The sequence below is a fragment of the Balaenoptera acutorostrata genome, chromosome 3, assembly GCF_949987535.1.
Source record: "Balaenoptera acutorostrata chromosome 3, mBalAcu1.1, whole genome shotgun sequence".
NCBI lineage: Eukaryota > Metazoa > Chordata > Mammalia > Artiodactyla > Balaenopteridae > Balaenoptera > Balaenoptera acutorostrata.
Genome location: NC_080066.1, coordinates 73,650,678 through 73,676,692, shown reverse-complemented (window position 1 = coordinate 73,676,692; position 26,015 = coordinate 73,650,678). Strand labels below are relative to the sequence as shown.

General features: G+C 37.9%; 1 protein-coding gene across 5 annotated transcripts in view; it reads left to right on the top strand.

Moving 5' to 3' along the window:
• The window catches only part of USP3 (ubiquitin specific peptidase 3), a 228,129-nt gene that overhangs the window by 177,235 nt on the left and 24,879 nt on the right, over positions 1 to 26,015 (top strand). For all 5 annotated transcript variants that reach the window (XM_057543776.1, XM_028166965.2, XM_057543775.1 and 2 more), the window contains 5 exons: positions 989 to 1,102; positions 3,690 to 3,803; positions 12,653 to 12,799; positions 16,464 to 16,570; positions 16,748 to 16,828. In XM_057543776.1, coding sequence (XP_057399759.1) covers positions 989 to 1,102; positions 3,690 to 3,803; positions 12,653 to 12,799; positions 16,464 to 16,570; positions 16,748 to 16,828 — 563 coding nt within the window. The remainder of the gene's footprint in view (positions 1 to 988; positions 1,103 to 3,689; positions 3,804 to 12,652; positions 12,800 to 16,463; positions 16,571 to 16,747; positions 16,829 to 26,015) is intronic.

Here is a 26,015-nt window from a genome sequence, read left to right as displayed (position 1 = left end):
AGGGACTTCCCTGGCGGTACAGCGGTTAAGACTCTGTGCTTCCACTGCAGGGGGCTCAGGTTCGATTCCTGGTCAGGGAACTAAGATCCCACATGCCACGTGGCCAAAAAAAAAAAGAGTAAGATGAGCAGGAAAAATAAAATAGACAACGAGGCTGACCTAAGTTATACAGAAGAAATTATTTAGAAAGTTGCATACTTTTAGATTTTAATGTGGTGTCAAAGACCACAGTAAATTATTTTCCCAAGCCACCTTGCTAATAAGGAACAGAAGCCATGTGTGATCTCTCTTTAAAGGTACTGGCTTTCAGCTTATCTAGTCTTGCTCAAAGAAGAAATTCTAGTCACTACTGAATTCTCCTTGTTACTCTGTATAGTGTATTTAAACAATATGGTTGGTTTCATGGTTTGCTTTTATTTGAGGAAATTATTGAACACTTGGGAACAAAGACCCTGAAAAGAAAGAAATGGTGACAGTCTATAGATGGGAAGGGGGAATTGAGGATTTCTAGAACAGAGATTTTGCTTTAAGGCCTTTGTTTATTTTTGCGAAGCCATCTACTTACATTCTCTTTTTTAAAAATATTTATTTATTTATTTATTTGGTTGTGCTGGGTCTTAGTTGCAGCAGGCGGGCTCCTTAGTTGCGGCTCCAGGGCTCCTAAGTTGTGGCATGTGAACTCTTAGTTGCAGCATGCATGTGGGATCTAGTTCCCTGACCAGGGATTGAACCCGGGCCCCCTGCATTGGGAGTGCAGAGTCTTACTCACTGTGCCACCAGGGAAGTCCCCCTTATATTGTTTTCTTGGAGTAAATGAGGAAGCTTGATGAAGAAATGCAATGTTAAGAGATTGCATTGAGTACCATTTTAATGAGAAATTGAAATATCACATTTTCAAAATCCATATACTGTATAGGTCTCATAGTGCTTTCTTTACTTCTCCGTACATTTAAAAACTAATAATTTTTTTCCCTTCCTTTTAAAATAGTAACATTGAGCAGTTTTGCTGTTATTTCAAAGAACTGCCTGCTGTGGAGTTAAGGAATGGGAAGACAGCAGGAAGGCGAACGTACCACACCAGGAGCCAGGGGGACAACAATGTGTGAGTCTAAGAATATGTCCTTTCTGGCTTTGAGCTACAGAACAAATGACTCTTACTGGTGATTTCCATTGCATTATCTGAGTTAATAGGCACGTGCATTAAAAAAATAGAAAAACCACCAAAACAACTCTCAATTGTGTTTAAGTATCTAGCTAGCAATCTTAATAATTGTTGGAATTCTTTTATTTCTATTTACCTAGTAGGCAGGACAAATGTAGCGCTCTGCTCGTTGAGTCTGTGGATTTGGGCATTCTAAAATTGACATCTATGAAGGAAATACAGTTCTAGGTATAGACCGGCATGAATATCATTAGTCTTTGTGAATTGATTTGTCTGATAGGGTTAGGTAAACCTGTCTTGGATAATTAAATTAATTTGTAGTTATCAAATTAATTATGGAGCAATACAGTCCATTTTTAGTTGATATGGAAGGGGAAAAAAATTGAGAAGTGATTATTGAGAGCCAAACCAATATATATTCAAATTCAGTGCAGCCATGTTCTCTTTGGGGTTCAGAAAGATGTATCATATTATCATGACCGTAAGGGGTATCTTAACAGTACTGAAATAGGGCTACGATTTATCATCTGTATGTATTTTAATGTAGTGTTTTCCCTGCCTGCCCATCCCTGCTCCCACACACCCCATCCCCACACATTCTGAAAAGCCGTCTTATAATCTGACAGTGTTCTGCCTAGACGCCTGAGGGAGAATAGGATAGGCCGTGTTAGAATAGTGTGTAGTGTGGAGTACGCAGTGAAGCCAGGCATTGGAGCAGGGATGGAATGATATCACTAGAAGTGGTGTTTTAAGAGTTTACTTTGGTAGCAGCATTAGGATGAGCTGGAACGTGCCTGCATTCAAGGAGGCTCTTCACTTTATAGAAATTGGTTAGAGGGAACAGCCGTGAAATGAAGAGGAAAAAATACACGTGCACAAAAGTTAAGGGAAGAATTAGTAGTACTTGATGCATCAGTGTCATTTAGGGTTTAGTTACGAATTACAGAAATTGCCGCTGGCCATTTTAGGCAGAAAAGGAATTTATTGAACGTCCGTTGGTGAGCTTACCGTTACTGGATGGGGGGAAATCAGGTCTGGAGTCTAGGCAACCATGAGGGTGTCCCATTAGGACCGCCGTCCGTGCTGCACCGCAGCTCCCATTGCCAGCACTGCTGGAGTTGGGTGCTGGGTGGGTGCTGCCGTTACTGCTGCCCCTGCACTCCCGACTGTGCCCTTTGCCACCACAAACAATCTGGCACTGTTCCAGCTTCAGCTAGGCATACCCAGGCCATGCATCTGAGTCCTGGCTTCAAGGGGGGAGCGGGCGGGGGCTGAGAGAGCAAGTACCTGGCCTTTTCAGCTTCCACAGTAGGAGGCAGGCTTTGACTCTTAAGGTGGGGCTCCTCAACCATAGGATGAGGGTTCAGGTACTAGGAAGTAAAAAATATGATTTGTATCTCAGGGACCTACTGGATAACAGGGGTTGAGAAAGAAGATAGTGAGATTCTCTGTGGTATCAACCAGGTATCCACGAGTATGGTAGCTGTATCTACACATACAGTCATTGAAGTTGAGGAGGTGTGTAAGTTTACCTGCATGCATGGAAGACCAAAACTAACGGTGACTTAAACGTCCGTGGTTTATCTTCTCACGTGAAAGTTGGAGGTTATCCATCTAGGTTTGTTTCACACAATCACTGGGCTCCTCTGGCTTTCTGTGCCACCAGCCCTGGGTGAGACTCTTATCCACGTCATCCGCAAGGGTGCTGGCGCACCACCGTTTCGTCCTCATTCTAGCTGGAAGGCAGAAGGAAGGGGTGAATAGGAAGGACCACTCTTTCCCTTTAAGGGAATTTGTCAAAAGTTGGGCACACTCAAATTTTTTTTTATTCCAGGAGCTCATGTGCCAAGAAAAAAATGGAAGTTGTATTCCTGTGAGAGAAGGGGCGATTGGAGACTGAGGGGCAGTAGGGAGGGTACGGAGAGCAGGTTTAGGACACAGTGAGTTAGAAGAGACAAGAGGGCAGCCAGTAGAAAATTCCTGCTGGAACCTGGAGACAGCTGAATAAAAGTGGTCATGAGAAAAATCTGGAGTTTAGATTTGGATTTGAGAGTCATTGGTATAGAGGTGAGTGTTGAAGCTTTGTGGCCAGATGAACTCTGCAGCAGAGGTGAGCAGACAGTCACGCGCAGAGGTCTGGGAAGTGCGCTCCTAGAGAGGGGCGGGAAGGAGAAAGGCAAGAGATGGAGAAAGAGATTCTGTTACTTGTTTTATGGGTTTTTTTGAAACATTACATTCTTAGGTAATTGGTTTGTAACTTATCCATTGCTTTATTTTACAAGTGTGGCAGTACTTTGGCATACTCAGAGTTCACCATATAGTTAAAAAACTAGTCTTGTCTGTAATTACTGCTATTTGTATGGGTTTTGAGATGCTGTACGTAGCTGTCAGGTTTAATTCAGAAGAGACCAAACTCTTTTTATGTTTTCATTTTTTATTTGTGGATTTTAGACAGTTTGTCATTGTGTATTGAAATAGCAGCCTCTCCCTGATGCTGAGGGTCTCATCATCCCCTGCTCTTTTCTAGGTCTTTGGTGGAAGAGTTTAGAAAGACACTCTGTGCATTATGGCAAGGTAGCCAGACTGCATTTAGCCCAGAGTCCTTATTTTATGTTGTTTGGAAGATTATGCCGAATTTTAGGTAAGTATTATTTAATGAAGGATATTTAAAACATTAATATTAGTCTTTACACTGTTCCTGAAACAATTTCCAACAAAGTGGTGGTATTCTCAATAATGAAACCAGTGTTTTGTTTTTTAAGGAGAAGAGCAGAAGTTGGATATATCCTACTAGACGAATGTGTTTAAATAATAGATAGACCTTAGAAAAATCTTTAACAAAAGGCAGGGCATTTTGTTGTTATAAAAACAAAGCCTTTATAAATAACTTACGTGCTCTAGGAAAACATACTGGACAAAATTTCCTTGTTATTTTCAAAATCTTATACAGAGTAATTATCATCATATACTGTCCTGTTATTTCAGCTAAAAAAAAAAAAATCCAAATGTAATCAGTAGAAAACCATGGTATCGTATTCACTGTTCTGGTCTGGGTTCTGAAGACCTTACAAGACTGTAGCTAAGTCCATTGGGATTCATTCGCTTTCCAGAAGATAACACAATTAGCACATCATCTCCTAATGTGGTTATAGAGTCACAGCGTTTCCCGTGTTATTTATCTGGTCTCGCTTGAGTGGGGAAACAGCCCTGCTGTCAGAGAAATCTACCTCTTCTCCTAAGCTAGTCCTCCCCGTAGGTAACAGCAGATCTGAAGCTCTACGGGTGCTTGACGGCAGCCTTCGCCACCTTCTGCTGATTTTATCTTTCTGAAGCACGTCACGGTTCCTACTAGTCATGATTTGGGCACCTTATGTACAGCCCTCTCCTTTTTAAAAACCAGCATGCTCTAGTAAAACTCAGCAATATATCTTGCTTTACTGTCTCAGAGTGGTTTAGATATATTGGTAGTATGGAGAAATGTCTAAAGGGTAACAGCTTCAAAGGACTATAATTTGTTGCCTTACCAAAGAGTCTAGCCTTGAGGATCAGACATAATTGACTATTGTTAACCCTTGTTTTGAAGGGTTTGAAGGTCTTTGTTTTGAAGGAAATTTCTTTTATATTTCATGTTATTTAAATCTCTCCTGAGAAGGAGAGAATAATTTTGTAAGAATTTTAGAATTTCCTGACCCTAAATAGGAAAGGTAGAAGTGATTAAGTTACTGCTAATCACGTCTGGACTTGATATAAAATTTCTAACAATCACCTACTTAGACTCTTGATAGGGATTTAATCTTTGTGTTTGGTTATTATATAAAAATTGCTTCCATTTGTTGAATGTCTATTATGTGTCGAGCACTTTTAGTATTTTATATCTGATCTTCATTAAGAAACACAACAAAATTCCCATCAGGGTAAGAAGTGTTAGCCCCATCTGAAAGAAGACGGAACTGAGAGAGAGGAGAATAGTTTGTTCAGTTTTATACATCTATTAGGTGTTGGGACCAGAATTAGAACCCAGGTCTTTGTGGTGTTGGTCAGCGATAGATGTGTTAACAGTAATTTGTCCGCGTGCCCCAGTGAGGCCCACCAACCACCTTTATATTCTTCTACTTGGTTCCCATGGTGACTCAGTTCCCTCCTCATTTAATAGAATTCTACTTTTCATCTAAATCTGCCTGTATCTCTGCTCTTTCTAGTTTCTTTAGCCCAGCTGTGAGCATGATTAAGTTTTTAGCTGCTTAATTTTACTCATTCTATTATTCCTGCCAATGAAGGGAAAGAACTTGAGGAATAGGTAACCAGGTTGAGGAATTTGGATGGCGCTTCCGGAGTGATTTCTATTACATATGAACTCTTAGATTTCCTTAATGACTGATCAGAATAGGATGTCTATGTGTTCTTAGCAGGGCTTTCTCTTCATTCTGTAGTAATTCAGATTGTTCCTTACTTTCATGTAATCAGAGAATAATTTTGTCTTGGTTAGCTCTAGATCTTGAGATTATATCATGAATAAAGTTTTAGTGCAGGGTCACTGCACAATGCCCAGGTGTGAGGTAGGGTTTTCTTCTCGTAATTGTTACTCCTATTATGTGTACAGGGTAAAAGTTCTTATAACATGCCGAAGTGGAAATGCAATGAGTCTTGAATTATGTTTGTATTTATAATCCCAAAGTAAAATTTTTTAAAGTTTAGAAAGCCCATTTTCCTTGATTAACATATGACAGTATCTAGGGAGTGTGATACCTTGGAATGAAATAAGAGGAGCCTGGAGAGTTCCCTGGTGGCCTAGTAATTAGGATCCCAGGCTTTCACTGCTGTGGCCTGGGTTCAGTCCCTGGTCAGGGAACTGAGATCCCGTAAGCTGCGCGGCATGGCCAAGGGGGGAAAAAATGTGAGGGGCCTGAAATACAATCATGCATGTAGAAGTAGGAACAACTTTCATTTATTAAATAAATGCAGAAAAAAAAGTACCCTAAGTGTAATCAACAGCTTTGGACATAGAAATCATCAGAGCTATTCTTTCTCTTTTCCTACGCAAACCAAAAGCCAAACCAAACTCAGCAGGGAAACTGTTCCTGAGTTTGAACTTCCTAGCATACATATATCTACTTACCACACTTCTTATGGCTTCCTAGTATGCCCAGCTTTTCCTGTCCTTTCTTTTTTCATAAAAATACCTTAATGTGTATTTTTTTTAAATAGACAAAAATACACATGGTTCAAAATTTCAAAAGGTAAAGAAAGGTTATACAATGAAAGTTTTTTCTTTTACTCTATTCCCCAGCCTTTCATTTTGCTTTCCGGGAGCAACCATAGTTAACAGATTTTTGTGTATCCTTTCAGGGATAGTCTGTGTGTATATACATACAAGCATGTGCATAATTTTTAACATAAATGGTAACATATCTTGTTTTTCTACTTTGAGATGATTCATGTTAGTATATAAATAGCTTTCTCAGTCATTTTATGGCTGCATAATAATAGTCCACTTTATGGTTGCATCATGATTTATTTAACAGTCCCCTACCAATGATTACATAGGTTACACTTATTCTTTACTGTTCCAAATAGTGCTGAAGTGGGTAATCTCATACGTATAATGCAGGTATTTAAAAGAGGAATTGCTGGGTCAAAAGACAATTAGCTTTTGTAATTTTGATAGTCTTTTCTGCTAGCCTTTGTTACTCCTTGCTTTCCTTAACATGATTTTGTCTTGTTGCCTCCATATATTTGTCTGTCATCTGCTTCCTGCCTACGGTATTTGCCTGTGGTCACATCTCTTTCTTTAGAATCCAGCTTAATGCTAACACTCTCCAGGAAAGTCTCTTGATAATTCATATCAGGTCATAGTATTTATTCCCTTGATTCATCGTGTCACTTACAGGCTATTTCTACTTTCATGTAAAACTTGATTTAATATATCTTCATTGACTTCCCAAAACAGTTTTCTTTAGTTTTCTTAAATGTTTAAAAATGATGGATGAATAAATTACTGAAAAATCTTTCTTGAATTTGCTAGCTATTCTACTTGGCTTTGTAGAAAATATAAAAGATCTGTGTAGATAATAAAATATCACTTGAAAAGATCGATTTAATTTAATAATAATCTTTTTTGGGTATTTGTAAATAGAGGACTTTAAATATAAAATATAAACAGCTTGGTGTTTTTTTAAACAATATAGGCATACCTCAGTAATGTTTGGGTTTGGTTCCAGACCACTGCAGTAAATTAGCAAATATCGAAATAAAGCTGTTCCAAATAGTGCTGAACTTTTTTCAGAGTCATCTATGAGGTTTGGAATCTGCTTCATCCAAACTCCTGTTAATGTTGATATTTTGACCTCTTCCCGTGAATCACGAATGATGTTCTTAATGGCATCTAGAATGGGGAATCCTTTCTGAAGGTTTTCAGTTTGCTTTGCTCAGATCCATCAGAGGAATCACTATCTGTGGCAGCTACAGCCTTACAAAATGTATTTCTTAAAGAATAAGACTTGAAAGTCAAAATGACTCCTTGATCCATGGGCTGCAGCATGGATGTTGTGTTAGCAGGCATGGAAACAGCATTCATCTCATTGTCTGTCTCCATCAGAGCTCTTGGGTGACCAGGTGTGTTGTCCATGAGCAGTAATAAATCTTTTCTGAGCAGTAGGTCTCAACAGTGGGCTTAAAATATTCAGTAAACCATGTTGTAAACAGATATGCTGCCATCCAGGCTTTGTTGTTCTATTTATAGAGCACAGGCAAAGTAGACTTAGCATTATTCTTAAGGGTCCTAGGATTTTCAGAATAATAAATGAGCATGCTTCAATTTAAAGTCACCAGCTGTATTAGCTAGCCCCTAACAAGAGAGGCAGCCTGTCCTTTGAAGCTTTTTTTTTTTATTTTTTTTATTTTAGAAATTCGCGTTCTTTAATTTATTTATTTATTTATGACTGTGTTGGGTCTTCGTTTCTGTGCGAGGGCTTTCTCTAGTTGTGGCAAGTGGGGACCACTCTTCATCGCGGTGCGCAGGCCTCTCACCATCGCGGCCTCTCTTGTTGCGGAGCACAGGCTCCAGACGCGCAGGCTCAGTAATTGTGGCTCACGGGCCCAGCCGCTCCACGGCATGTGGGATCTTCCCAGACCAGGGCTCGAACCCGTGTCCCCTGCATTGGCAGGCAGACTCTCAACCACTGCGCCACCAGGGAAGCCCCTGTCCTTTGAAGCTTTGAAGCCAGATGTCGACTTCTCCTCTCTAGCTAGGGAAGTCCTAGATGGCATCTTCTTTCAGTATAAGGCTGTTTTATCTACACTGAAAATCTGTTATTTGGTGTAGCTTCCTTCATTATTGATCTTAGCAAGATCTGGTTATCTTGCTGCCAGTTCTACATCAGCACTTGCTGCTTCACCTTGCACTTTTCTGTTACGGAGGTGGCTTCTTTCCTTAAGCCTCACTAACCAACCTCTGCTAGCTTCAGACTTCTCTTCTGCAGCTTCCTCACTTCTCTCAGCCTTCATGGAATCGAGGAGAGTTAGTGCCTTGCTCTAAATTAAGCTTGGGCTGAAGGGAATGTTATGGCTGGTTTGATCTTCTATCCAGACTGATAAAACTTTCTTCATATCAGCAATAGGGTTTCAGTTTTTTTATCAGTCGTGTCTTCACTGGGGCAGCACTTTTACTTTCCTTCAAGAACTTTTCCTTTGCTTTCACAACTTGGCTGCTTGGTGCAAGAGGCCTAACTTTTGGCCTGTCTCGGCATTTGACATGCCTTCCTCACTAAACTTAATCCTTTTAGCTTTTTTTTTTTTTTTTTTTTTTTTTTTTAATATTTACTTATTTAGGCTGCATCGGGTCTTAGTTGCGGCACATGGGAGCTTCATTGTGGCGTGCAGGCTTCTCTCTAGTTGTGGTGGGTGGGCTCAGTAGTTGCAGCACACGGGCTCTCTAGTTGTGGCGCACGGGCTCTAGAGCGCGCAGGCTTAGTTGCCCCGTGGCATGTGAGATCTTAGTTGCCCGACCAGGGACCAAACCCATGTCCCCTGCATCGGAAGGCAGATTCTTAACCACTGGACCACCAGGGAAGTCCCAGCTTAATCCTTTTAGCTTTTGATTTAAAGTGAGAGACATGCGACTCTTCCTGTCACTTAAACACTGAGAGGCCATTGAGGGTTATTAATTGGACTAATTTCAATATTGTTGTGTCTCAGGAAATAGAGAGGCCCGAGAGAGGCAGGAACAGCCTGTCGGCGGAGCAGTCAGAACACACACAACATTTATTAAGTCTGCTGCCTTATATGGTTTGTGGCACCCTAAAGCTATTACAGTAGTAACATCAAAGATCACTGATCATAGATCACATTAACAAATAATAACAATAATGGAAAAGTTTAAAGTATTGCGAGAATTACCAAAATGTGATACAGAGACACAAAGTGAACAAATGTTGGAAAAGGGCACCAATAGACTGGCTTGATGCAGGGTTGCCACAGACTTTCAATTTGTAAAAACTGCAGTATCTGCAAAACACAACAAAGCAAAGTGCAATAAAACCAGGTATGCTGTATTAGTTCTAACTAAGAATTTAGCTATCGTATTCTTTTGTGTGTGTTTGTAAACAAAACATCATTTGTCATTTTCATTTTCTGGTATTTTTGTCTTGAAGAAACTCAGCCTTGATGGGTGCCTCACACTGGATAGGAATAGCTAAATTTAACTGATTTTGGTTTTGCAGATAATTTGGACAAAACAATAACTTATTTTAAATATGAACAGAACCTAAAATTCTAATGTGTCCGAGGTACTTTACAAGAAGTTTGTTCTAGTATGATAAAATTTGATTCTGTAGAGGCATATCCTATTCCGTATTGGTCTTTGCCATTTTACACATAATGTACTGGTCCTGCCAAAACAGAGAGAGTGGTCAGTGATGCACAGGCATGTGTCACAGTTGCGCATGTTGGAGCATCACACAAGTGCTTGTGTGTGCCTGTATTATGTGGTGTCTGTTTTATTATTTGCAGTGTCTGCCTTTCACTTAAGCAAGTGCAGAGTAACATTTTGCTTGATCATTCTTTATTGGAACATTTCTTTGTTCTTAAGATCCGAATAAATACGGCTTGCCTCGTTGTGTCAAAACTTGTTGTGAAGAGACAGTTGCTCTGTGTTCCTATACGTTGTGCCTCAGCAGTGTCTGTCCTTCTCTGCCCCCTCATTCAAAAGGGATGCCTCATGATCGCTAGGCTTTTTGTATTTGCAGTGTGCTCTCCAAGGATGATTTCTCACAGCATCTTTATGACACAGATTTTCTGTAGACATTAAGGAGAAAGAGGTAATGCTTATCGAAGGTCACAAACAAGTGAAGATAAGGTACAGGGTTAAAATTGGAGCCACCATGCTTTCCCTCTGTCTTCTTTTCTCTCTCAATTCTGATCTGTCACAGAGATACCAGTTGGTTCTTCATAAATTCTTTTCTTCACTAACTCACAAACACCTTTTTGGGTGACATCACTGAAATCATCTCTATACAGAACATGAACACTGCACCCAGATGTGAGGGGTGTTTCCTTTAACATGATTACCAAACAGAAGAAACCTAAGTTGACTGCAGAGGAAACTCTGAAGCCCAGACTGTATAATTGAGAAATAATTGAAAAGATAACTGAAGTCTGGTGAATTTAATATACTAAATAATAATTATTAAGATTTTCAGATAAATCAATGAAAGGTTTTATTTAAATGTTTAGAAATGGAATTGTAAATGTCTCTTTAGTCAGAATCAAAAAAATGTCCCAGTCCTAGAAGAAACATAGACTTTTTGTTATCCGGTGAAGATCACAAATTGAAACAGATCCCATAACTTATCTTTATAAAACAATGTGTTCCATGATCTCACGTAGGTCAACAAATGTGTTTCTAATGGTAAAGGAAACATTAGAAAATAATGTATTTTGATATAAGGAAAGAGAAGAGAATCATGGTATGTTTAGAAATGTTCATTAATGTACATTAGGCAGATTGTTTGTTTTAAAAAAGGGACGGATGTGTCTGAAAATGCAAATTGACATAACTACAAGGTACTGGTTTTCATGATCCATTTTAGAAAATAATGATTAGATATTAGGTTATTTTGGTGAGAGAATAAAACATTTTTTATATGTGACAGAATTTCAAATATGACCTGAAATACTGATCTCACCTTTGAGTCACGAAAAAAAATGTATGTTATGTTGAAAAAGTTTAAAGCACCTCCTTAGATATATATAAAGGAACTACCAACTTTGAATACTTTTGACTGTGAATTTTAACATTTTTATTCGTAAGAGTCTTAGAAGAAATACTTGAACATATATATTAATATTTGGTTGCTAAATAGTGTAGAAAAAGTTACAGTGAAATGCTGAAGTTACTTTCGATTTAAGTTCCATTGACTAGGCAGATCATTTCCACAATTTATTTCCAGGAGAAATTTTAGGAAAAGGGGGGGGGACTCCGGTTAAAAGAAATTTTGTTTATGGAACCACGGCCTGGAAGAGTGGTGGCAGTTTTGACTGAAGACCAGGCCAGAAAACTTGCCACTTAGAGCAAAGATTAAAGAGAACCTTCCATGCCTGTAAAAATGTAGGCAGTAGTCTTTCCTATCCATAATTTTATGAATGTACTGTAGATATCACTGCTGGATTTATCTACATAAACCTCTATTACCTTCCAACTGTACCAGCTTAATTTTCTGTCAGATTTCATTACTGTTCACTTGTCATTGATCTGTATGAGTATAAGAATTCAAAAAAAAAAAAAAAAAATTCCATAGAATTTCCTGACTGAATATAGTGTAAGAAGTAACCTCAGAATATGTTGCTGTACATATTAAAGTTTTAGGCTAGAGCATAATTATGAGTCAATGCGTTTTAAAGTTTTTATTTATTTAAAAAATGTCTTGAATCAGAGATGAGGATGCAAGTATAGAATGGTACACATCTTTAACTCTTTAAAGTTTTTCTTCCTTTCAGCCACTGTTTAAAAATTAGTATCTTTCAGTCTAAAGATTTAGTTTTAAATTCCTTATTTCTTATAATGGTGGTTTAGACCTAGTTTTCTGGTGCAGGTTAAGATGTGAAATTTTAACATGTGAGCATCTTCTAGAGGCCATGTGGGAAACGGGAAGATTCAGTCCATGCGGGAGACATGTTACTCTCCTGTTGCAGGACTTCAGGCAAGTCACACAACCCCTTTTTGCCCCTCAGTTTTCCTCTTAAGTGAGGTCAGTTGAGATCACTAGAATTCCAATTAGCTCTACTATTCTGTGTTTTCAAACTTGTTTTTCAGTAGTGGAATTCTGTCTTGAAGGTACTTTTATGTGTAAACCAAGGAGGAAGTGAGGAGGAAGGATCAGGGCGCCTCCCTGTGCTCTGAGCGCAGGGCTATGGCCCTTCTCGACACTTTGCCCCCCTGTGTGTTTGGCTGGGCAGGCGGAGCCCCACAGTGACTGTTTCTGTTTTTGCTTCAAGGGGCTATCAGCAGCAGGACGCTCATGAGTTCATGCGCTACCTGTTAGACCACCTGCACTTGGAACTCCAGGGCGGTTTCAACGGTATTTCCCGCTCATCAATTCTGCAAGAGAATTCTACTCTGTCTGCAAGTAACAAATGTTGCATGTAAGATTTAGTTTCCTTTTGTTTTCTGGGAAGACCTTAGATTTCTGCTGGTGTTATTGTTTATTAGATTTACAATGGAAGGTGGAAAGCTTTGTGGACCTTTGCTCAAATTTCTGTGCACTTGAACTTTGTGACCAAGTGGACTAGCACATGCCTCGTGCTTCCAGACCGAAGGCATCCTGTACTTGCATCTAGGTGTAGTTCTGATTGTTATTTGCTATAGATTACTTTTTTTTTTAATAGATTACTTTTAAACTTGAAGAAATAGAAAATATTTGTACAATTTAGCACTTAAAAATTTTCCTCCAAATGTACTGAATAATGGATGGGAGACAATTTTCATATACTAAAATAATTACATTTGTTCACTAATAACAAAGGCTTAAAATATTTTGAATGTGAATTTTCCTAAAGCCTCATTTGGACTTAAATTTTCCAAAAATATGTCTGTTCTTTAATCAAATTGAGGCATTTGTAACTTTTCAGAATTTTTTTTTGCCTCTCAGTATGAACAAAACAAACCTTTTGGGTTGCTTTCCCAGGTACTAATACCCCCAAAATATACAGTGAGATCAGAATGTTTATTTTGCTGAGGGAAAGATAATTGACTTTTATTTCAGCTTGGATCTTGGTTAGTTGTCTCCTTTTGTTCAAATTTGGGGAAGAGTTGCATATTGACCAATGCAGGAAAGGGATTTATAAGACAAACTCCCCAAAGAAAGAGTAAGTAAGTTCTATATAGGGTTTGCTGTAGTATATTGCCTGACAGTCCGTAAATCGGATTTTGTGTAAGATAAGGTCTTTTTAATCACAGAGCAGTCTCACAGCTAATCTGACTGTATCAGAGATGGGCAATCAATATGAATTGCCATACTTTTTTAAATGTTTGAACCTAGGTCCTAGGAGCTATGGTTCAAATTAGAATCCAGTACAGAAAATCCAGTACAGAAAGGGAAGGACCTGTGATTTGGTAGAAATGTTCTTGCTGCTAGCACCAAATCAAACATAGTATTAAATGAAAAATTCTGTTTCGTATTTTAGGATGATATATTCATACACAAAGGATATTGAACTGGGCTCTATGAAGGACAGTCTGTGTGAAGTGAGAGGATATATGTCTTTATTATTTTATTTGATGCCCAGGGCACCCTTAGGGAATCACATTGTGTGATACAAGATGTTCTTTTAGTAACTAATGAGTTTTCAGTATTAATCCATACCCTTTCATGATATTTTAAATAATAGTAATTTTAAGTTCCATTAGTGAGTTAGGAACATAAAAAAATTATCAAGTATTCAAAACTCAGGCTCCTTTATATTTCCTTACATTCACTGGAGGATGCATTTCAGGATCTAAGGATCATATTTGCTAAAACTACAAAAAAAAAGGTCTCCTGTATTTGTATTTATTCGTATAAACACACTGAACCCTACTGAAGGTGAGGGTGAGGATGGTAGAAATAAATGGCGGATGTGTTCTTTTTAATACATAGAAAATCACGAGTGCCAATATAAAGGAACTTTGCAGCATAACAGCCTGTCCAAGTAGCCAATATTTAAACTCTCTCATTGTGTAGTTATGATAAATGGAACAGTGATTTTGAAATAATTCGTGAATCTTGTTTTAAGTCATTGTATAAGCTTAATGCCATACACATCAGATAGCCAAGAATTCATTAGTATCTTTTTCTCAGAGGAAGAAATTATAAAGGAAGAAGTACATTGAGTTTAAATGTACTGCTTTTTAATAAAGCAGTTTCCATTTTAATTAAAGGCAGCAGTGTGTGTGAACATCAGGATGAAAGGGTCAGTCATAGTCCCTTTATTTTTCAGTAGATTTTTTTGGGGGGTGTATCTCCTTTGTGATACAGATATTAAACCTAAAACCTGAAATGGCCATTATATCCTACAGTTCCCATTGCATCTTCCCTTTGTAATTTACTGAAGCCATGTGTATCCTATGAACAACTTAAAAAAAACAAAAAAGCTACAGTATGTTTCTTTTGCCAGTAAGGAAGGAAGCCCTTTCATAGAAAAGGAAGCAAACTTTTAAAATAATAGAATTGCTCAGGTAGGTTTTGTCTGTCTCATCATTGCAGTAGGTCTAATTTGGAGCAACTCGAAGTACGGTTCAGTGTATTAGGAGTACTATGATGCAAGTGACAGAAACCACCTCAAATTGCTATTAGCGAAAAAGAGCAATATACTGGCTCAAGTAACTGCATAAGTGCACAAAAGTTAATATGTGTTCACTGTAGTACTATTAATGAAAGCACACAAATGAACCTCAGTATCCATTAATATTTTTATTTTTATTGTGATTCATCTTTATTTGTTCTGTTGACAATTTTATGTGGGTTCCTGTTGTTGCAGTGAAACCCAAAGCCATTTTGGTTTTTAAAATAATATTTTTTTATTGAAGTATAGCTGATTTACCCATTAATATTATATTAGTTAAATTAAGAGAAGGAGCATAGTGTCCAGAGCAGGTGCTCAGGTCAGGCCAGCTGTGTGAACCTGGGCCAAGTTATTTAACCTATGAACCTCAGCTTCCTGGTCTGCAAAATGGGGATAATCTTATCTACCTCAGAGTTGTTGTGAGGATTAATTGATTTACATGGAAAGTACTTAGAATGGAGCCTGGCATGTAAGTGCTAAATAATATAAGTGCTTGCTAATCATGCTGTCACTGGTGCACTTCCTCAGCTGTTCTTGTGCATTCTCTGTCCATATCGTGGCAGGCTGTGCACCTGTCAAAAAGAGTGAGTTACATGTCCAAGATACATACTTAGGAAAGAAAAGCAAAAAGCAGGTATGATCCTGATTATTGTTATAAAAGATGCTTACAACACTCTAAGGGCTTTCTTTTTGGTAAGCACTTGTCTAAAAGCACTGTACGTATATTCCCATTTCATCGTCACCAGGCCTCTAAGGTAGATAGATGTTATGCCTGTTTCACATTTGATGAAGCTGAGGCACAGAGAGGTTAAGTAACATTAAGACAGTTGGTTTTTTATTGTTCTTAAAGTGCTGTACATATTTTTTGATCTCCACAAGGGAATTATTATATTGTTTTAAGTGAGCTTTTTAAAAGGCTTGTTGATAGTAACATCCAGCACTTCAAATGTGAAGTCATATCTCCACCAGTGATTACTAAGTAAGTATGTATTAAATTTGTTTACCTCATTTTCCCCAAATATGACCATCTAAAAAAATCTGAAACTATCTTTGATCAAGGTTGTTGTTCAAAGTAAAGTAATTGAGAGAGCTCCCCCTAATATGAGAAGTCTTGCAAAGGGTCCAATCTAAGGCAGTTCCCTCTTTTCTGAGGGGTATAATTGAGGGAAAGGGGTCCTGTTGCCCTGAGTACAGGCATGTACGTGATCTGTTAGTAATGGCAAATGTTCAGTGTTTGTTTGTTAGTAACTTTTGTACAAAGTAGTGGGATTGGGAGAGGAGCTGGGGGAAGGCCAGTGGCTTAAACCTTTTATTTGGTATACGTCTATATGTAGCTTCGAAATTTTTGTGTTATTTTATAATTTAAATTAATAAATGATATATGTATATATATATATACCCCCCCAAACAGAGCCACCTATAGGACCTTTTACACATATGTATTTTAGTTTTTTACTGAGATGTTTTCCTGTGTGATTTTCTTTAGAAATGGAGCATCTACAGTTGTCACGGCTATATTCGGAGGCATTCTCCAAAATGAGGTTAACTGCCTCATATGTGGGACAGAATCTAGAAAGTTTGATCCATTCCTAGGTAAGACATATGTGGCATATGGAGATATGATATTGTATTAAAATAATAACTGTAATGTTTCCTTTGAAAACTAAGACAGTAAAGAGATAAATCCTTAAAAATACATCAATTTTTGAAATTATTTTTTGAGTGTGGTTATATGCCTTTAACAGTTCTGTTTTCCTATTTCCTTTTAAGACCTTTCATTAGATATTCCAAGTCAGTTCAGAAATAAGCGCTCTAAGAATCAAGAAAATGGACCAGTTTGTTCATTACGAGGTAAAGATACTTTAATGTTCTAGAACTTTTCCCCCTTGAAATAGCAAATGATTGTTTTAATGAATTTGTGTTATAACAACTTAAGAGTCAAACCTGAATGTCTCTTCTTGTACAAAAAAATTCTGTTTAGCTAGAGTGCCTGCCAGAGGTACTGACCTGCCAGGTGAAACATAAAATATTTCTCACCTTTCTCCTCTTTTTAAAACTAGTTTAAAATTGAAAGTTTGTAACAAAACTTTTTCTGATCTAATGAAATAGAATTTATTCTATGGATATTCCACTAGTAACCAGAGGAAGAAAGAACCTCAGAACAGTTTTATAAATTATGGTGTCATTCGCTCTTTTGTATGACTAATAATTTGAGAGCTCTCTTGATGACATAACTGTTGGCTAAGCCTGAGGCCTTGCTTTTAATTGCAAGATTAAAATTCACATTTACTTTGAGAGATTTCTGAACAGATTTTTTCCTTGATGAGTATTAACTACTTTAGTCAAGGCAAAAGACCTGTCCTTGACCAACCACTAAAATGACTAATTGTTCTTTTTAGTCATAGAAAGAAGAAACTAGGATAGAAAGAAGAAAGAGGATCTAGTATGTGTTCTGTTATTAAGTACCTCTACAGTGAAGGAAAATAAAAAGTTTCTACCCTGAATTACATGTTCACTAAACGTTTTAGGGAGTATTGTCATAATGATTAATATACATATAATGTAAACTTTTCTTACAAAACAGAAGATTCTGTTGGTCTAAAACTTTACTGTCCAATATGCAACCATGAAGTCACATGTGCCCATTAAAATTTAAATTAATCAAAGTGAAATTTCAAATTCCGTTGCTCAGTTATACTAGCCATATTTAGAGTGCTCAGTAGCCACATGTGGCCAGTGGCTACTGTAGTGGTCAGCACAGATGCAGAACATTTCCACTGTTGCAGAAAGTTCTATTAGACGGTGCTGCTGTAGAATCAAATTATCCTGTAAAATGTATATGAAAACACTTTGTAGATGCTTTTAGTTTGTTCACCACCTATACAACAGTGTTGATTGACTGTCTCTTTTGAACAGGAGTACAGAATAAATTTAAGGAAGCCCCATCCACGCCACTTCCCCCTAAAATATGTGGCTATAGTATGTTTCTCTAAAACTGTTTTGGCCTATTTGAGATTGATTGATTAAGAAAATATCACAGTATACTTGATAGCAAGTGTCTGTCAGATCATTTTCCCTTTATATTTATGGCATGTGAATACAGGCTAACAAGCATAAAACAAATATTATTTGATCATTTAGAGAGGAAATCAGTGAAAGTTAAATTTTTAAAGAGCCTCAAATTATATAATCTAAATTAGATTGACTTCATCTTAAAATATCAATAAGAACACTAATAATATTAATGTAGTAAAAAATACTGTTCCTCAATATATATATGTGGGTATATATTTGAATAATAATTTCTCATGTTTAACAAAACCGTTAGTCCAGATGATTTTTGACTGATTGGAAGACCCAGAGACACTCATTTGTTCAGGTTTCTTTCCTCCTTCCTTCAGTGCTGATTCCCCCCACCCCTCCTGAATTGGTCATACATGGTTCTTATTACCTCTGTAACATTCCACTTAAACTTAATGCCCTAATACTGAGAGATGTTCCTTTCTTGAGACCATCCAGGAGAGTGTATGACACAGCTTACTTAGGTGGTTGACTGGTACTATAAACAAGAATAGTGGCAAATGGAATTTGCCTCACATCCCAAGTAGTATTTTTCTTGGCATAGACTCCTTGAAATCTGATAAAGATTGGTATTAGCATCAGGGGGCCCAGACCATCCTGAGGTGTTGAGGGTTTGGCTGGAAACATGTTTCCTGTATTCTCAGCTGGCTTTCCTTTGAATTCTCAGACTTCATTTTGTTAAAGAGCTTACTGTCAGCTTTAGAATTTCTAAACCATGCAGTATCTGCGAAATGCAACAAAACGGGATTTTCAGATGATGCTCGTGGTTTTCAAGAAGGCGCCTAGTAAAGGACCCAGAGGGCTAGAAAAATTTCCAGATGAAAGGCAGCACATTTCAGAAACTTTCATAAGGTAACTGAACTATACAACATCAAAAATATAACCAGGCTGTCTCGAGAGACAAAGAAGCATGCAGTGGCAATTATCTTTTATGATGAAGCATCAAAGACATTTGCCTGTGAGGGCTCAACTTCTGCTTAAGAATGAGGGAGAGGCTGGTGACAAGATGGTGGAGTAGAAGGACTTGAGCTCACCTCCTCTCACAAAAACACCAAATCACCAACTAACTGCTGAACAACCATCAACAAAAAAGACTCGAACCTACCAAAAAGATATTCTATACCCAAAGACAAAGAAGAAGCCACAATGAGACGGTAGGAGGGGCGCTTCTGCAATATAATCAAATCCCATATCCAGTGGGTGGGTGACCTACAAACTGGAAAATAATTATATCACAGAGATTGCCACAGGAGTGAGAGTTCTGAGCCCAACATCAGGCTTCCCAGCCTTGAGGTCTGGAATCAGGAGAAGGAGTCCCCGGAGCATTTGGATTTGAAGGCCAGGGTGGCTTGAGTGCAGGAGCTCCATAGGACTGTAGGAAACAGAGACTCCACTCTTGGAGGGCGCACACAAGGTTTCACATGCACTGGGACCCAGGGCAAAGCAGTCATAGGAGCCTGGGTCAGGCCTACCTGAGGGTCTTGGAAGGTCTCCTGGGGACACGGTGGTCAACTGTGGCTCACTGTGGGGACAAGGACACTGGTGGCGGACACCCCAGGGAATACTCAATTGGTGTGAGCTCTCCTGGAGGTCACCATTTTGGCAAAGAGACCTGACCCCCCCAACAGCCTACAGCTACAGGCTTCAGTGCTGGGATGCTTCAGGCCACACAACCAACAGGGTGGGAACACAGCCCCACCCATCATCAGACAGGCTGCCTAAAGTCATCCAGAGCCAACAGCCACCTATAAATACACCTCTTGAGATGGCCCTGCCCACCAGAGGGACAAGACCCAGCTCCACCCACCAGAGGGCAGACACCAGTCCCTCCCACCAAGAAGCCTGCACAAGCCCCTGGGCCAACCTCACCCACCAGGGGGCAGACACCAGAACCAAGAAGAATTACAGTCCTGCAGCCTGGGGAACAGAGACCTCAAACACACAAATTTAGATAAAATGAGATTGCAGGGAAATATGTTCCAGGTGAAAGAACAAGACAAAACCCCAGAAGAACAACTAAATGAAGTGGAGATAGGCAATCTACTTGAAAAAAAAAATCAGAGTAATAACAGTAAAGTTGATCCAAGATCTTGGAAAAAGAATGGAGGCACAGACCAAGAGAATACAAGAAATGTTTAATAAAGAGCTAGAAGCTTTAAAGAACAAACAATAAGAGATGAACAATACAATAACCGAAATGAAAAATACACTAGAAGGAATCAATAGTGGAATAAATGAGGCAGAAGAACGAACAAGTGAGCTGGAAGACAAACTGGTGGAAATCACTTCTGTGGAACAGAATAAAGAAAGAAGAATGAAAAGAAATGAGGACAGTCTAAGAGACCTCCAGGATAACATTAAATGTACCAACATTCACATTATATGGGTCCCAGAAGGAGAAGAGAGAAAGGGCCTGAGAAAATATTTGAAGAGATAATAGCCAAAAACTTCCCTAACGTGGGAAGGGAAACACACACTCAAGTCCAGGAAGTGCAGAGAATCCCATACAGGATAAACCCAAGGAGGAACACACCAAGACACATATTAATCAAATTGACAAAAATTAAAGACAAAAAGAAAATATTAAAAACAACACATGAAAAGCAACAAATAACATATAAGGGAATCCCCATATAGTCAACAGAGAAATCAAAAGCTTTACAGACAAGCAAAAGCTAAGAGAATTCAGCAACACCAGTTTTATGACAAATGCAAAAGGAACTTCTCTAGGTGGAAAAGGCCACAGCTAGAAATGAGAAAATTACGAATGGGAAAGCTCACCAATAAAGGTAAACATACAGTAAAGGTAGGAAATCATCAAACCACAAACAAGATATCAAAATCAGCAATTGTGAGAAGAGGAGAGTACAAATGCATTTGAAATTAAGAGACCAGCAACTTAATCCTGTATATATATATATAGACTGCAATATCAAAACCTCAGTGTAGCTGCAAACCAACAATCTATAATAGACACACACAAAAAAGAAAAAGCAGTCCAAACACAACACTAAAGATAGTCATCAAATCACAAGAGAAGAGAACAAAAGAGGAAGGGAAGAAAAAAAACCTACAAAAACAAATCCAAAACAATTAACAATATGGCAATAAGAACATACATCCTGATAATTACCTTAAACATAAACAGATTAAATGCTCGAACCAAAAGACAGATTGGCTGAATAGATACAAAAACAAGACCCATATATATGCTGTCCACAAAAGACCCACTTCAAATCTAGGGACACATACAGACAAAGTGAGGACATGGAAAAAGCTATTCCATGCAAATGGAAATCAAAAGAAAGCTGGAGTAGCAATACTCGTATCAGACAAAATAGACTTTAAAGACTGTTACAAGAGACAATGAAGGACATTACAAAATTATCAAGGAATCAATCCAAGAAAATAAAACAACTGTAAATATATATATGCACTTAACATAGGAGCACCTCAATATATAAGGCAAATGCTAATAGCCATAAAAGGAGAAATCGACAGTAACACAATAATAGTGGGGGACTTTAACACCCCACTTACATCAATGGACAGATCATCCAGACAGAAAATAAATAAGGAAACACAGGCCTTAAATGACACATTAGACCCAATGGACATAATTGACATTTATAGAACATTCCATCTGAAAGCAGCAGAATACACCTTCTCAAGTGCACATGGAACATTCTCCAGGATAGATCACATGTTGGGCAACAAAGCAAGCCTTGGTAAATTTAAGAAAACTGAAATCATATCATGCTTCTTTTCTGACCACAATGCTGTAAGATTAGAAATCAACTACAAGGAAAAAACTAAAAAAACAAACATGTGGAGGCTAAACAGTATGCTATCAAACAACCAATGGATCACTGAAGAAATCAAAGAGGAAGTCAAAAAGTACCTGGAGACAAATGAAAATGAAAGCAAGATGATAAAAAACTTACGGGACACAGCAAAAGCAGTTCTAAGAGGGAAGTTTATAGCAAGACAATCTTACCTTAGGAAACAAGAAAAATCTCAAGTAAACAACCTAACCTTACACCTAAAGCAACTAGAGAAAGAAGAACAAACAAAACCCAAAGTTAGTAGAAGAAATCATAAAGATCAGAGCAGAAATAAATGAAATAGAGATGAAGAAAATAACAGAAAAGATCAAGGAAACTAAAAGCTGGTTCTTTGAGAAGATAAGCAAAATTGATAAACCTTCAGCCAGACTCATCAAGAAAAAAAGGGAGAGGGCTCAAATCAATAAAATTAGAAATGAAAAAGAAGTTACAGTGGACACCATAGAAATACAAAGGATCATAAGAGACAAGCAACTATATGCCAATAAAATGGACAACCTAGAAGAAATGGACAAATTCTTAGAAAGGTACAAACTTCCAAGATTGAACCAGGAAGAAACAGAAAATATGAACAGACCTATCATAAGTACCAAAAATTGAAACTCTGATTTTAAAACTTCCAACAAACAAAAGTCCAGGACCAGATGGCTTCACAGGCAAAGTCTATCAAACATTTAGAGAAGAGTTAATACCTATCTTTCTGAAACTATTCCAAAATACTGCAGAGGAAGGAACACTCCCAAACTCATTCTATGAGGCCACCATCACCCTGATAACCAAAACCAAAGGTACCACAAAAAAGAAACTTACAGGCTAATATCACTGATGAACATAGATGAAAAAATCCTCAACAGAATACTAGCAAGCCAAATCCAACAATACATTAAAAGGGTCATACACCATGATCAAGTGGGATTTATCCCAGGGATGCAAGGATTTTTCAATATCCTCAAATCAATCAGTGTGATACACCACATTAACAAATTGAAGAATAAAAACCATATGATCATCTCAATAGATGCAGAAAAAGCTTTTGACAAAATTCAACACCCATGTATGATAAAAACTCTTGAAAGTGGGCCTAGAGGGAACCTACCTCAACATAATAAAAGCCATATATTTACAGACCCACAGCTAACATCACACTCAATGGTGAAAAGCTGAAAGCATTTCCTCTAAGATCAGGAACAAGACAAGGATGTCCACTCTCCCCACTTTTATTCAACATAGTTTTGGAAGTCTTAGCCACAGCAATCAGAGAAGAATAAAGGGAATCCAAATTGGAAAAGAAGTAAAATTGTCACTGTTTGCAGATGACATACTATACATAGGAAATACTAAAGATGCTACTAGAAAACTACTAAAGCTCATCCGTGAATTTGGTAAAGTTGCAGGATACAAAATTAATACACAGAAATCTCTTGCATTCCTATACACTAACAACCAAAGATCAGAAAGAGAAATTAAGGAAACAATCCCATTTACCATCACATCAAAAAGAACAAAGTACCTAGGAATAAACCTACCTGAGGAGGCAAAAGACCTATAACTCCAAAAACTATAAGACGCTGATGAAAGAAACTGAACATGACACAAACAGATGGAAAGATATACCACATTCTGGGATTGGAAGAATCAGTATTATCAAAATGACTATACTACTCAAGGCAATCTACAGACTCAATGCAATCTCTATTAAATTACCAATGGCATTTTTTTTTTTTTTTTTTTTTTTTTAAATTTTTATTTATTAATTATGTTTATTTTTGGCTGTGTTGGGTCTTCGTTTTTTTTTTGTGTGAGGGCTTTCTCCAGTTGCGGCGAGTGGGGGCCACTCTTCATCGCGGTGCGCGGGCCTGTCACTATCGCGGCCTCTCTTGTTGCGGAGCAGAGGCTCCAGACGCTCAGGCTCAGTAGTTGTGGCTCACGGGCCCAGCTGCTCCGCGGCATGTGGGATCTTCCCAGACCAGGGCTCGAACCCGTGTCCCCTGCATTGGCAGGCAGACTCCCAACCACTGCGCCACCAGGGAAGCCCACCAATGGCATTTTTCACAGAACTAGAACAAAAAATTTTACAATCTTAATGGAATCACAAATGACCCCAAATAGCCAAAGCAATCCTGAGAAAGAAAAACAGAACTGGAGGAATCATGCTCCCTGACTTCAGACTATACTACAAACCTACAGTAATCAAAACAGTATGGTACTGGCCCCAAAACAAATACAGATCAATGGAACATGATAGAAAGTCCAGAGATAAACCCATGCACCTATGGTCAACTAATCTATGACAGAGGAGGCAAGAATATATAATGGAAAAAAGACAGTCTCTTCAATAAGTGGTGCTGGGAAAACTGGACAGCTATGTGTAAAAGAATGAAACTAGAATATTCTCTAACACCATACACAAAAATAAAATGGATTAAAGACCTAAATGTAAGACGATACTGTAAAACTCCTAGAGGAAAACATAGGCAGGACACTCTTTGACATAAATTGCAACAAAATCTTTTTGGATCCACCTCCTACAGTAATGAAAACAAAAATAAACAAATGGGACCTAATTAAACTTAACACCTTCGGTGCAGCAAAGGAAACCATAAAGAAAACAAAAAGACAACCCTCAGAATGGGAGAAAATATTTGCAAATGAAGCAACTGACAAGAGATTAATCTTCAAAATATACAAACAGCTCATGCAGCTCAATAACAAAAAAACCAAACAACCCAATCAAAAAATGGGCAGATCTAAACAGACATTTCTCCAAAGAAGACATACAGATGGCCAAAAAGCACATGAAAAGATGCTTACATCACTAATTATTAGAGAAATGCAAATCAAAACTACAATGAGGTATCACCTCACACCAGTCAGAATGGCCATCATCAAAAAGTCTACAAACAATAAATGCTGGAGAGAGGTTGTGGAGAAAAGGGAGACCTCCTACACTGTTGGTAGGAATATAAATTGGTTACAACCATTATGAACAACCGTATGGAGGTTCCTTAAAAAAGTAAAACTAAAACTACCATATGACCAGCAATCCCACTCCTGGGCATATATCTGGAGAAGATCATAATTTGAAAAGATACATGCACCTCAGTGTTCACTGCAGCACTATTTACCATATCCAGGACATGGAAGCAACCTAAATGTCCATCAACAGAGGAATGGATAAAGAAGATGTGGTACATATATATACAGTAGAATATTACTCAGTCATAAAAAATAAAATAATGCCATTTGCAGTAACATGGATGGACTTAGAGATTATCATACTAAGTGAAGTAAGCCAACAGAGAAAGACCAATACCATATGATATCACTTATATATGGAATCTAAAAAAAAAAGATACTAATGAATTTATATACCAAACAGAAATAGGCCCACAGACATAGAAAACAAACTTAAGGTTACCAAAGGGGAAAGCTGGGCAAAGGATAAATTATAATAGGAGTTTGGGATTAACATATACACACTACTATATATAAAGTAGATAACCAACAAGGTCCTACTGTATAGCACAGGGAACTATACTCAATATTTTGTAATAACCTATAAGGGAAAGGAATCTGAAAAAATCGATATATGCGTATGTATAACTGAATCACTTTGCTGTGCACCTGAAACCCAGACAGTATTGTAAATCAAATACACTTCAGTGAAAAATAAACAAATAAATAGCTTACGTCAGCTTTAAGAAGTATATGATGGGGTGTGGTAACGCTTCATCATTCTCTTTTTGTTTACCACTAATATCAATTAAGGGCAGTCGTTTTTCTTGGACAGTCCATAGTGTGATGAATTTTAGTTGAGTAATACACATGTGTTTATTAAATGGGGATGGAGATGTGTGATTACCTGATAAGTCTTGCTTTTAACATGCTTAGACATCTACTTGGCTAGAATTACTTATGTGCTTTTTGGATCTGTAATTGTCAAGGTTAGTTTTCATATAAAAAGGAAAGGTGATGGTGAGAAAGATCACTGTCATTTGAAATCATTTAACTGAAAGAGGGTGTATGAGAGGCTAAAATAACCCCATGTCTAAACCCTAACAAAGATACCATCCGAAAGGGAAAAAAATGTAGCTTTATCTTACTAATACTAT